The following is a 13,225-nucleotide window of genomic DNA, read 5'->3' as shown; positions in this document are numbered from 1 at the left end:
ATAAACTGATAAATAGACATATGGATCAGATATTATAGGCAGGGAAAATGTATTCAAAAAAATGTTTTCCAATCTTGTGACAAAATAGTCAAAAATAACATGCTAATCTTAAGAAAAAATGTGTCAATTAAAAATTGCTCACTTTAAAGCTTGTGTTTTAAAGAGCAAAAGTGTTAAAGAAAAAAATAGGATCGGTATTAGTATCAGTGGTTTCTGAAGACTGGAAAAGAAAAGGTGGTGTCATGCTAGTTCAAAAAGGGAACATAAGCACAAATGGTGAAAAAGGAAAGGAAAAAATACAATTAGAGTACCAGGTAAAAGGCAAAAGATGTAAACATTAACAAACAGTTAATACCAAGATAACGCACCACACAACCGGAGGAATCCAGCTTTCGATCAGAGATGCAGCGGAAGTTGCGGCTGCAGCCGCCATTGTCCTTGGAGCAGTCCCGCACAGGGCCGAAGGAGTCCAGCAGGACCTCCAGACTGTCAAATGATGAGGAGATCATCAGCTCCTCCCTGAGAAACACACACAAAAAAACAGCATGCTGTCAATAAAAAACAATGTGCCCTAATACCAATGACTAAATTATTTTTTTTTCCCAATGGTCAGGAACTGATTCAATGTTTTATGAAACATGAATATATCATGTTCAAGGCTACGTATCTTTATTAGTCCTACTAGACCTTAGTGCAGCCTTTGATACAATAGATCATACTATATTACTAGAAAGATTAGAGAAAATGGTTGGAATCACAGGGACAGCCCTATCATGATTCCAATCATATCTAACGGGACGCTATCAATTTGTAAAGATAAAAGATTTATCTTCAAACTACGCAGAAGTAAGATATGAAGCTCCGCAAGGCTCAATTTTAGGACCGCTGTTATTTACATTATACATGTTACCACTGGGCTCAGTTATAAGCAGACATGGCATTAATTTCCATTTCTATGCAGATGACACACAGCTCTATATATCAGCCAAACCTGACAATAAATTTAGACTACAGAAAATGGAGGACTGTGTAAAGGATATAAAACTCTGGATGTCACATAACTTCCTTTTCCTCAACAGTGACAAAACCGAAGTTCTCCTTTTAGGTCCAAAAGACTCTAGAAATAAACTATTAGACTTAATGTTAGACTTGGCTGATTCTTCCATCATTCCTGGTTTAGCAGCTAAAAATCTTGGCGTCACATTCGACTCAGATTCATCATTTGAGCAACATATAGCTAATATTAGTAGAACAGCCTTTATGCAGCTTAGTAACATCTCCAAACTAAGAAACTCCTTATCACTACAAGACGCAGAAAAGCTAGTACATGCTTTTATTACCTCAAGGCTAGATTATTGTAACGCAGTACTGTCAGGTTGTTCCAGCAGGAACCTCAATAAACTTCAGCTGGTGCAAAATGCTGCAGCCAGGGTCCCTACTAAAACTAGAAAATTTGACCATATCAGTCCAGTTCTATCAGCACTTCATTGGCTCCCAGTTAAATCCCGTATTGATTACTAAATCCTTCTATTAACATATAAGGCCCTACATGGCCTCGCTCCTGAGTACCTGCAGGATCTTATTGTATATTACGAACCATCAAGACTACTTAGATCTCAGGGTGCTGGCCTCTTACTCGTTCCCAAAATTCAGAAAACCTCAGCAGGGGGAAGAGCCTTTTCTTATAAAGCCCCCCAGCTCTGGATTAACCTTCCAGATAATGTTCGGGACTCAGACACAGTCTCAATCTTTAAATCTAAGCTGAAAACTTATATGTTTAGTTTAGCTTTTGGTAAATAATGTTTCTTAGATAAGGGCTGCAGGTCCAGGGGTTCGCGGACCCAGGGAATTGTAGTACACTGAGATGCTGGAGCTGTCGTCTCGCTGCTTACACGCGATCACTCAGGTTTGTTGACGGTGGAGCAGATAGATGCTGATGTTCTCAGGGTGCGCCCGTGTCCGTGTTACCTTCTGGCTCTCTCCTTTTAATTATGCTGTGATAATCAGACCTGCCGGAGTCGTCAGACATACCCAGATGCTGATTCTCAACATTCTCTGCCCTCCATAAAATTCCTCTTAGAACTAACTTTTCTCTTTTTACCTTCTTCGAGTAAATGGCCACCCAGCCCGACCTGCTGGAAGATTGCCAGCTGAGATCCCCTCTACCTGCGTCCAACCAGCTGCCACCTACCAGTCCGGCCAGCGGGTCTCCCCCAACCCGCCACCACCCATGGCTCACCCGCCTGCTGCTGCTGCCGAAACCTAGATGGACTCGTGTCTGTCTGACACTATTAATATCACCACTATCAACTTTCTGTTGTATCTGCTTTGGTAATTTTTATCATTTATGTTAAAATAGTCTGGCCAGAGGAGGATGGGTCCCCCTTGTGAGTCTTGGTTCCTTCCAAGGTTTCTTCCTCCAGCTCTGAGGGAGTTTTTCCTTGCCACTGTCGCCCTTGGCTTGCTCACGGGGGTCTTTGACCCTTCATGTTATTTCTTCTTTCTTCTCTGTCTCTGTCCTTTATTAAGTACTAATTATGTAAAGCTGCTTTGTGATGACAACAGTGGTAAAAAGCGCTATACAAATAAATTTGACTTGACTTGAATATAAATAAATGAACTTGTTAAGCAGAATTATTTATGCAATAGTACAATATAGACAATACTAATAATACTACTACTAATAATAATCATAAAGAAACAATTGTTTCAGTTTAAAGATGGCTTCTGGCACTGATGTCTATTGTACTGTCTCAATTGGCCACAAAATGTTTTTAAACTTTTTTTAGAACACAAAAAAAGACACAAATTTCTTTCAAACAGCACAGGAAACCACAAGTTGGGAAAAAAGTGCTTTGTTTAACCCATTAATACATTGGGTGATCTAATACATTGGGTGACATGATCAGAACTGTTTAACACATCCACATGTAAAAATGCTGATCTATCGTCTCATTCATCTTTTGATCTCAAATACAACATCTTCTTGTAGAGAATAGGGTGAAAGTATAATTGTCCACTAAACTCAGTAACTGGTTATACTACCATATACTACAATAAGCAAGTATTGAAACCATATGCTTCCTATAACTGGAGATTTGCCGCTTTCGGAATCCTCATGTTTTTTCCAGAGACCTAAAACTGATGTTTAAAACCCCACTGAGAGATAGATACATACACACAAACACACACATGATATACAAGTCTCTGCCTTGAGCCCCCCACATTCAAATAACCCCTCATCAGCCATATGAAAATTTTCAATTATTTATTTACTGATTTACATAACAGACCACAACATCATACACTAATACAGGCATTTTTATTAAAGTACTTTGAGAAAGTATTCATGGATTAGGGCTGCAACTATCAAATATTTTTGGAATGGAGTATTCTGTCGACTTTTTCATAGAATAATCGAGTAATCGGATAATTCATACTTGTGTTTTTAAACAACTATATCAATAATGTGTTTTGCAACATAAAAGCAAGCTACTGGCCGTTATTCCTCACAAAAGGTTTTTATTCAAACACTAGATCAAAGCTTAAAGCCTTTGGCTTATTGGCTCTAGAACTAAGCCCATTTCATCAACTTTTCCGTGGAACTTTTATGATGTACATGGAAATAAAAACTATGAAATACAACTTTACAACCATAGGTTAGCCTATTTGTCCATAGTTGTATCTCAATTAAAAAAGGGGTGTACCCCCAGCAATAGCCCATCTGAGAATAAATAATAAATAACATTAGTACACATAAGTATAAAGGTACAAAATGGATCGATAATCTCCAAAAGTAAATCTATATGCTAATGAATTTGTCCATTTGTTGCATTTATTATTACTACCTTATGTTTTGGGAAGGCGTGTTGCGTCCAACATTTTGTAATCAAAGTATTCAAGTTACTCAAATAACCATTTTAGCACTAATTGATATCATCTCGACTGGTTTGCTTAGCAGCAGCAATTGTAGAAACAGTTTGCTAACCTACAACTTAACTAATGCTAACCTAGATTAACCATGTCGTGCTTTGGTAGTATTTTAGGAACATGTTGTATGCTGATAGTTTATTAAATTAAAGCTGAATGTCCTTACAATTATCTTTCAATGAGCACAGGAAACTACATTCAGTTGGGAATAAAATATAATATTTTGCTGCATTTTACCACTTACTGCACTTAAAACAGGGTGATCTGCTACAGAAAATGACATGTTATGAGCTATACTACAACTGGTTGTAGTGCCCCAATCAACAACTACTGCAAACAAATGCTTCCGATAACTGGAGATTAGCCCTTCACATTGCTATGGAGGAATTCTGGGCTAGTCTTCTTTAAAGAACTGCATTCATTTGGTCACACTGGAGGCTTTCAAGCCTGACTTATCCATTTAAGGTCCTGACACAGCATCTTAGCGAGGTTTAAATCAGGAATTGGCTACTACAAATCCTTCCTTTGAGACATTCAGCAAAGGACTTGCTCTTGTGCTTCAGATTGTTGTCTTGCTGCACAAACTAAATTTTCTTTTGCTTTAGATCATGGACTGATGTTGATATGATGAGAATGTTCTCACAGACATGGTTTTGCATGAAACGAAGCAATGTTCTTGCAGAAAAATGTTAGTATGATGTTCTTATTACAGAATGCTGTGTTAGATTTACACCAAATTTAAATGGATTTGTCCTCCAAAAGTTCCAGTTTCCAATATCAGCACCAAAACCACTTTTAAACAAACTTCTAAGTTTAAATTCTAAATATACAGGTGCTGGTCATAAAATAAGAATATCATGAAAAAGTTGATTTATATCAGTTATTCCATTCAAAAGTGAAACTTGTATATTATATTCATTCACTACATAGAGACTGATATATTTCAACGTGTTTATTTATTGTAATTTTGATGGTTATAACTGACAACTAATGAAACCCCAAATTCAGTATCTCACAAATTAGAATATTACTTAAGACCAATACAAAAAAAGGATTTTTAGAAATGAAAAAGTGTGAACATGAAAAGTATGAGCATATACAGCACTCAAAACGTAGTTGGGGCTCCTTCAGCCTGGATTACTGCAGCAATGCGGCGTGGTATGGAGCCGATTAGTCTGTGGCACTGCTCAGGTGTTATGAGAGCCCAGTTGGCTCTGATAATGAACCTCAGCTCTTCTGAATTGTTGGGTCTGGCGTATCACACCTTCCTCTTCACAATACCCCATTGATTTTCTTTAGGCGAGTCAATTAAGAACAGGGATATCATGGTCCTTAAACCAGGTACTGGTAGCTTTGGCACTGTATGCAGGTGCCAAGTCCAGTTGGAAAATGAATTTTCTGAGATACTGAATTTAAGGGGTTTTATTAGTTGACAGTTATAAACATCAAAATGAAAAGAAATAAACACTTGAAATATATAGTCTAATATAGTCTGTGTGTAATGAATGAAGATAATATACAAGTTGTACTTTTTGAATTGAATTACTGAAATAAATCAACTTTATGATATTCTAATTTGATGACCAGCACCTGTACATTCTATTGTATTAAGTGTGAAGTTTCAGTAAAGTAAAGTTTCAAGCAAATCCCAAGTTACTGTGGTAAGATTCAAGCAAGTAGAGTCCTAACTGCAGAGTCCTATTATCAGGTGCAGATAATAATGTAAAAATGTATTTAATCCTCAGACATTTAGTTTGGTTTGCTCATGATTATTAAAGTGAGTGGTTTCACTATGATCAGAGCCACAGAGCTTTCTCAGAAAGAAGGTTGTAGATGCACGAGTCTGGTAATTTATGACACGAGAAATGAGTATAGAAACAAGCGTGGTATTAATGTTATGGCTGATCAGTGTATATATATGATGAAAATCCAAATGTCCACATATCAAGTCAGTAGAGTGCTACAGAGTTAATCATTGTGGTACATTTAGTGGAGGCAAAATGCTTTACTATAAAAAGAAAAAAAAGCACTTGTACCAAAACCCTGAACATGTGAATTCAGTTGCTCTGACCTTGGTATGAGTGTAATTTTCCCACATATTTATGTCATTACTTAAATATTAATGAGCAACAGACTATAGAAATCCAAAGGCGTGCCCTTTTATTGCCTGATATTCTTCCTGATTGCTAAATCACAGAGGTGCTGCATAAGTGGGATATCTGTGATAATGGACAGGATTTATGGGCCTGTTGCCATTGGTCCTAGCCTGGTGAGAGAAAAAAATAGCCTGTATTGTTTTGTAAATATAATGTCCTCGACTCTTTCATACGGAGAGCTCCAAAAAAGTTTTTTCTACCTCTCTCTGACAATCTTGCAAACCAATCTGGCTCAGACACAATTTGACATAATTGATCCTGCTTTTGTCTCCAAACATTACTGTTAATCGTACCAGCCAGATAAATACAGCGGAATTTTAGTGGCTTTGGATAAATATCCAATAACTTCTGCATTTCTGAAGCCGGAAGACCCATATTTCTCAGCAATCCACATCACAAACAGAAGGCCTAAGCTGCAAAAAAGTAAGGATAATTTTGCTACTGTAAGTTTCCTTCACGTTCTGCCAAACGGTTAAGGAATAATTAATGGAGACTATAGTGTCGACCTCACTTAATGAAGGACACTATAGTTCGTGCACCTCTGGCTCCCTCCATTCTTAGTTAAATGCTATAGTAGGAGTCCCACAGAGAGCGAAGACCTTTTAAAGCCTAGACTGCGATGGCCGTTAGGAAGCAAGATGTTATCTTAATAGAGCAGAATATATAATGATCCTCACTCCTCGGTAATGAGGGCACTTTGAACAAATTGAGACAAATCTGCATCTGTGAACAAAACATCTCTTTCGGGCAGGGCTTGGAACAGCAAGCCAGTGGAAGCTTTAATTAACAGTTTTAATGTCCAATACAAAGCCAGGTTTTTCTGACTAGACTGGCAATTTACAGGTTGTACCTTTCAACAGGTGCAAGGAGTAATTAAACCTAACCTTCAATAATGGCCATTATAATGAAGAATACTAAAGTAAAAGGGAACACCGTAGCAAAGTGGCAACTGGTGAACTGGTGGCAGAGCATAACACTGTATTCATTTGGGTCATTAGTGATGAACAGTCACACTAATCACTGCCTCACTGAAGATTTTCCTCTCTATCTAAAAAGATGACTTTTAATATGTATACTGTTTGGGGTAACAGTTGAAATATTATTATTAGAAAATTATTAATATTTGAATCAGACCACAACATTAAAACACTATGCAGCATTTATACCTTAAACAGCTTTAAAATATAAAAAACAAAAGAGAGAGAGAGGGTTCAAGGGGTCCAGGGTTCAAGTCCCTGTTGAGGCAACACGTTCATTTTTTGTGAATTTCCCCACTGTGGGACTAATAAAAAAGATTGTATCGAGAGTTAACGTGGCAATACTCTTAAACTACTACAGATTTTACAATACGAAGCAAATCCAATGGGCCTAAGGGTTTCTTTATAGAACCTTTTAAAAATTGTTTCTATATACCACTAAAAAGGGTTTGCTATTGCTGAGGAAAAAATCACTACAATCAAGAACCCTTTTTAGAAAGTACAATTCTCAATCTATATTTGTGTTACATACAGTTGTTCTATGCTGTAAAAGTACTGATGAATACATTTACCTACTCAATAACTTTGGCAAATGCAAACATCAGATTATATTACCAATACCTCACGGTTATGAGACTAAGGCAAGAGGGTGTAACAGTTTGTTAAGAAAGAAAGAACCTCTATCGAACCATAATTTTAATACATTGTTGGCCTGGTCCCTTTAAGAGAGTGATTTTAGAAACTATACACATTCAGTGCCTGACGTCTACAACAAGCCGTCTGTGCAACATGGGAGGGCCGTGCGAATTACTGTGAAACATTCCACTGCACTCAACCCACCAGGCAGTGAGGCAATTCGCACTTAGCTACAAGTCTGTGGCCTTGGGCATATCACCCCAGCGTCTAGGGAGCGCCTGGCCTGCCAAATTCCAGCTAGCTACCTGTGGGAGGTCCATCTCTCAGCAGGGAGGGCAGCAGGAGCCTCTCAAAGAATGTCCCTGTATCCAGTAGAACATGATTTACAGATCTAAGCCTAAAAATCCCCAAGCCCACCTAACTCTGACCTCAAGGCAGTGCAGTGCTGTACCTCCACATACAAATACCCGCAAAAATATAAACAATAGGGGACACTTCCGAAAAAAAGGTGTGTGTGTAACATATTTTCTGTGGCCACCTGTGGTTATTGAAAGAGCTGTTTCTGACATTTTATTATTGCGGTTGGAACCACAGATCTCAAATTTCTCAAAGCACAGATTTCCACTGGTCTAATGTCCGTTCCTTGTGTTTTTTGGCACAAACAAATCTCTTCTGCTTGTTGCCTCTCCTTAGCAGTGGTTTCCTAGCAGCTATTTGACCATGAAGGCCTGATTTGCGCAGTCTCCTCTCAGTCTCACAGTTGTTCTAGAGATGGGTCTGCTGTTAGAACTCTGTGTGGCATTCAACTGGTCTGTGATCTGAGCTGCTGTTAACTTGCGATTTCTGAGGCTGGTGACTCGGATGAACTTGTCCTGAGAAGCAGAGGTGACTCTTGGTCATCCTTTTCTGGGTCGGTCCTCATGTGTGCCAGTTACAGCTTGATGGTTTTTGTGACTCCACTTGGGGACACGATGTGTGCTGATTGGTTCTTGCCATAATATGAATTTTAACAGTTGTCCAATAGGGCTGTGTAGTAACCTGACTTCTGCACAACACAACTGATGGTCCCAACCCCATTGATAAAGCAAGGAATTCCACTAATTAACTCTGATAAGGCACACCTGAAAACCATTTCAGGTGACTACCTCTTGAAGATCATTGAGAGAATGCCAAGAGAGTGTGCAAAGCAGTAATCAGAGATATAAAACATGTTTTCAGTTATTTCACCTTTTTTTGTTAAGTACATAACTCCACATGTGTTCATTCATAGTTTTGATGCCTTCAGTGAGAATCTACAATGCAAATAGTCATGAAAATACAGAAAACGCATTGAATGAGAAGGTGTCATTTGGCCTGTACTGTATACAGTGGGGAAAAAAGTATTTAGTCAGTCATCAATTGTGCAATCGAAGGACACCAGAAACAAAATTGTAGACCTGCACCAGGCTGGGAAGACTGAATCTGCAATAGGCAAGCAGCTTGGTGTGAAGAAATCTACTGTGGGAGCAATAATCAGAAAATGGGAGACCTACAAGACCACTGCTAATCTCCCTCGATCAGGGTTCCACGCAAGATCTCAGCCCGTGGGGTCAAAATGATCACAAGAACGGTGAGCAAAAATCCCATAACCACACGGGGGGGACCTAGTGAATGACCTGCAGAAAGCTGGGACCAACGTTACAAAGGCTACCGTCAGTAACACACTACGCCGCCAGGGACTCAGATCTTGCAGTGCCAGACGTGTTCCCCTGCTTAAGCCAGTACATATCCGGGCGCGTCTGAAGTTTGCTAGAGAGCATTTGGATGTTCCAGAAGAGTAATGGGAGAATGTCTTATGGTCAGATGAAACCAAAGTAGAACTGTTTGGTACAAACACAACTCGTTTGGGTATTGAAGATGAAACGTGGCTGGGCTCAATGATCCCAAGCACACTGCCAGGGCAACAAAGGAGTGGCTTCGTATAAAGCATTTCAAGGTCCTGGAGTGGCCTAGCCAGTCTCCAGATCTCAACCCCATAGAAAACCTTTGGAGGGAGTTGAAATTCTGTGTTGCCCACCGACAGTCCCAAAACATCACTGCTCTAGAGGAGATCTGCATGGAGGAATGGGCCAACAGCAACGATGTGTGCCAACCTTGTGAAGACTTACAGAAAAGTTTGACCTCTGTCATTGCCAACAAAGGATATATAACAAAGTATTGAGATGAACTTTTGTTATTGACCAAATACTTATTTTCCACCATTATTTGCAAATAAATTCTTTAAAAATCAGACTGTGTGATTTTCAGATTTTTTTTTCTCATTTTGTCTCTCATAGTTGAGGTCTACCTATGATGTCAATTACAGGCCTCTCTCATCTTTTTAAGTGGGAGAACTTGCACAATTGGTGACTGACTAAATACTTTTTCCCCCCACTGTGTGTGTGTGTACATATACATATATATATATATATATATATATATATATATATATATATATATATATATATATATATATATATATATATATGTAGAGAGAGAGAGAGAGAGAGAGAGAGAAAGAAAGAAAGAGTGAGTGAGAAATTCTCAGCTTCAATTCCTGGTTTAGAAAGGTGCTGATACTGAAGTTTGCAAATTATTAGCATTTAGTCATTTTGTAAGAATTAAATTATTTGTCATTTCATTTCGTTGATTTTAATGAACTTCAATGTCACTTTTTTCCCTCAGTAACAATTAGGCAAAGGTTTGAAATGGATTGATAAAGTCTTTAACAGACACATTTATAACAGCAGTCCAGCTTAACAGTCCTCTGCAAGAACAGATTGCAAGACTCATTAGTAAGAGTGAGAGCAGGCATTGTTTCAGGTTGATTAGCTCAAGATCTTCAGGCACATGTCCATGATTTTAAAACTGATATTTGCAATATAAAGATTGTAGTTATTCTGTCTAATAAGTTGTTTCAGTTCAGTTAGGTGTCGATTGTCTATTAGGAGTGTACAAAACAGCCTTGATTTTGGTAATTAGTCATTAATCAATACTCATGATCAAAGAAGGAACTTTCTACAATCTACACCAAGAATGGCAGGTAGAAAATGTAGGAAAGGGTTGTATCCTACCTGACATCCACGGCGTCCTCCATGACAGTCATATCCGTCTTGCACTTGGCAGAAGGGTTGATAGCCAGCTCAGCCGGGGGAATGACAAAGCTTTTGCTCAGTGGCAGCCACATGCCTTCTCCCAGAGTGTATGTGAACCTGGAACGGAGAGGTCAGACATTAGTTTACATGACACAAAAACAGTTTGTGGACCTTGTCCGTAATTCTATACTGTCAGGCATAAGAAATTGGAATTTAGATGACAGAATGAGCTGCAAATCTGCATAGGCTACTTTTCCTCCTAGTAGTTTTTATGAGTGGTGATAATACATGGACTTTTCTGAAATTAACATGGCACAGTGTAGCTATTATGCAGGGGTGTTGATCATGGCTCAAAGAGTACCGTCTAAGTTGAAAATAGTACTGAAAAAGTATTTGCCCCCTTCTCAATTTCTTTTATATTTGCACATTTGTCACTTTTAAATGTTTCAGATTTCAGATCCCTTTTAATAGGAGATAAAGACAACACAAGCAAACGCAAAATTTAACTTTTAAATGATCATTCTATTTATTGACAATAAAGATTTCCTGCAAATCTATATCACCCATGTGAAAAAATAACTGTCCTCCAAAACCTAATAAGTGGTTGTGCTATCTTTGACAGTAACAACTGCCATCAATAACTTGCGTTATAACTTGAGCCTTTTAGACCGCTGTGAAGTAATTTCGGTCCACTCTTCTTTGCAAAATTGTTATAATTTGGCTACACTGAAGTGTATTCGAGCATGAACAGGCTTTTAAAGATCTCACAACAACATCTCAATGGAATTCAAGTCAGAACTTTAATTTGGCCATTCGAAAACCTTGATTTTGTTTCTTTTGAGTCAATTAAAGGTGGACTTGATTGTGTGATTCAGAATATTGTCCCAACTGCGCTTCAGCTTTAGGTCACAAATTCACCACAGCGTTTTTTTTTTGGATGAATGACCCATCAATGTTCTCTTTGCAAAATGTTATGCTGGTCACTCCTAATGAAGTTTACTGTTCTGAATTTTCTATGGCTCAATGGCTCTCATAAAACTAAACAAATAACTATATTTCTTCAGTGCAATTTATTGGTAGTGAGGTGCTGGCAACAAAGTTTGGGTGTTCAGTTAATCATCTATAAAACAACTACAGTAAACAGTAAAACTGTGAATGAGGGTCTGGGAGGAGCAGTTGTCATAGTGCACATAAGGGTCCTAAAAACATAATAGCAATGGCAATGCATTGTTAGGTTGGCTGAGGTAATTCACTGTCTAACTGGCCTTGGTCCAGCACTGCTTAATGTAGATGGACTGCAGGTCAGATGGACTATAGAACGCGTCTGTCCTGTTTGGCTCAGTTTTCAAACCAGGTGGTTATGTTTCTTGTGAGGATGCTTTTAATGATAAAGGTGTAGAAATTTTGTAGCGCCTTGCAGAGCTGTTTGCATTAGATGGTAGAGATGCAGAAGAGGTATTGTGGTCCTGACACATCAGGTCCTGCAAGATAGGTACAACTCTTACAACTGCAGTTCCATAGACCCTGACAGGATGGTAGCTCCTCTTCAGCTTCTTACTGCAGTCCATTATTAGCTTCTCTGTCTTGCTAAACAGGAGATTGTTCTCCTGTCATCAATCCTCCAGGTAGGCCCTCTCATCACTGTCAAAGAACAGGCCCACCAAAACAGTGTTGTCGGCAAATTTGACAATGGTGCTGATGGTGAACCATCATTATGGCCGCACAGTCATATGTGTATAGTGAATACAGCAGGGGGATCAGAACAGGGATCCAGTGCGAAGAGTGAGGGTGGAGAAGACATATTAGCCTACAAACACTACTTGTGGTCTGTCTTTCAGAACATCGGAGATTCACTGACACTAGTCTCAGAACTTGGTGGTGCAATTCAAGTGGATTATATGTAAGTGCTGTGCTGTAATTAACAAAACATTTTAACATAATTTTCCTTCCTAGTGTCCAAATGGGTGAGAGCTTTGTGAAGCAGGTGTGTGATGTTGTAGAGGGTTGGGGTGGTAAGCAAACTGTAGTAGGTCCAAGGAATCAGGCAGTAATGGGTTTACAGTCTCTGACCACCTTTCCAAAGCACCTCATCACAACTGAAATTAGGGCTACCTAAAAAAAAAAAAAAAAAAAAGTCACTGAAGCAGGTTGGCTTCAAGACAGGAATGAAGACAGATTGTTTAAATCATGTTGGAACAATGCACAATGCATTTGGAACACCACACTGTTATTTTATTACTCCAATTGCATTATACACTGCTCAAAAAAATAAAGGGAACACTCAAATAACACATCCTAGATCTGAATGAATGAAATATTTCCATTGAATACTTTGTTCTGTACAAAGTTGAATGTGCTGACAACAGAATCACACAAAAATCATCAATGGAAATCAAATTTATTAACCAATGGA

The 13,225-nt window shown here is 38.6% G+C and overlaps 1 protein-coding gene across 2 annotated transcripts in view; it reads right to left on the bottom strand.

Annotated features, from left to right (window-relative positions):
• astn1 (astrotactin 1) overlaps positions 1-13,225 on the bottom strand; it is a 195,982-nt gene that overhangs the window by 96,994 nt on the left and 85,763 nt on the right. For both annotated transcript variants that reach the window (XM_072688243.1, XM_072688244.1), the window contains 2 exons: positions 10,792-10,929; positions 369-519 (listed from right to left, as the gene is read on the bottom strand). In XM_072688243.1, the coding sequence (XP_072544344.1) occupies positions 369-519; positions 10,792-10,929 (289 nt within the window). The remainder of the gene's footprint in view (positions 1-368; positions 520-10,791; positions 10,930-13,225) is intronic.

Source organism: Salminus brasiliensis, chromosome 9, assembly GCF_030463535.1.
Source record: "Salminus brasiliensis chromosome 9, fSalBra1.hap2, whole genome shotgun sequence".
Lineage (NCBI taxonomy): Eukaryota > Metazoa > Chordata > Actinopteri > Characiformes > Bryconidae > Salminus > Salminus brasiliensis.
This window is presented reverse-complemented; position numbering and strand designations above follow the sequence as displayed.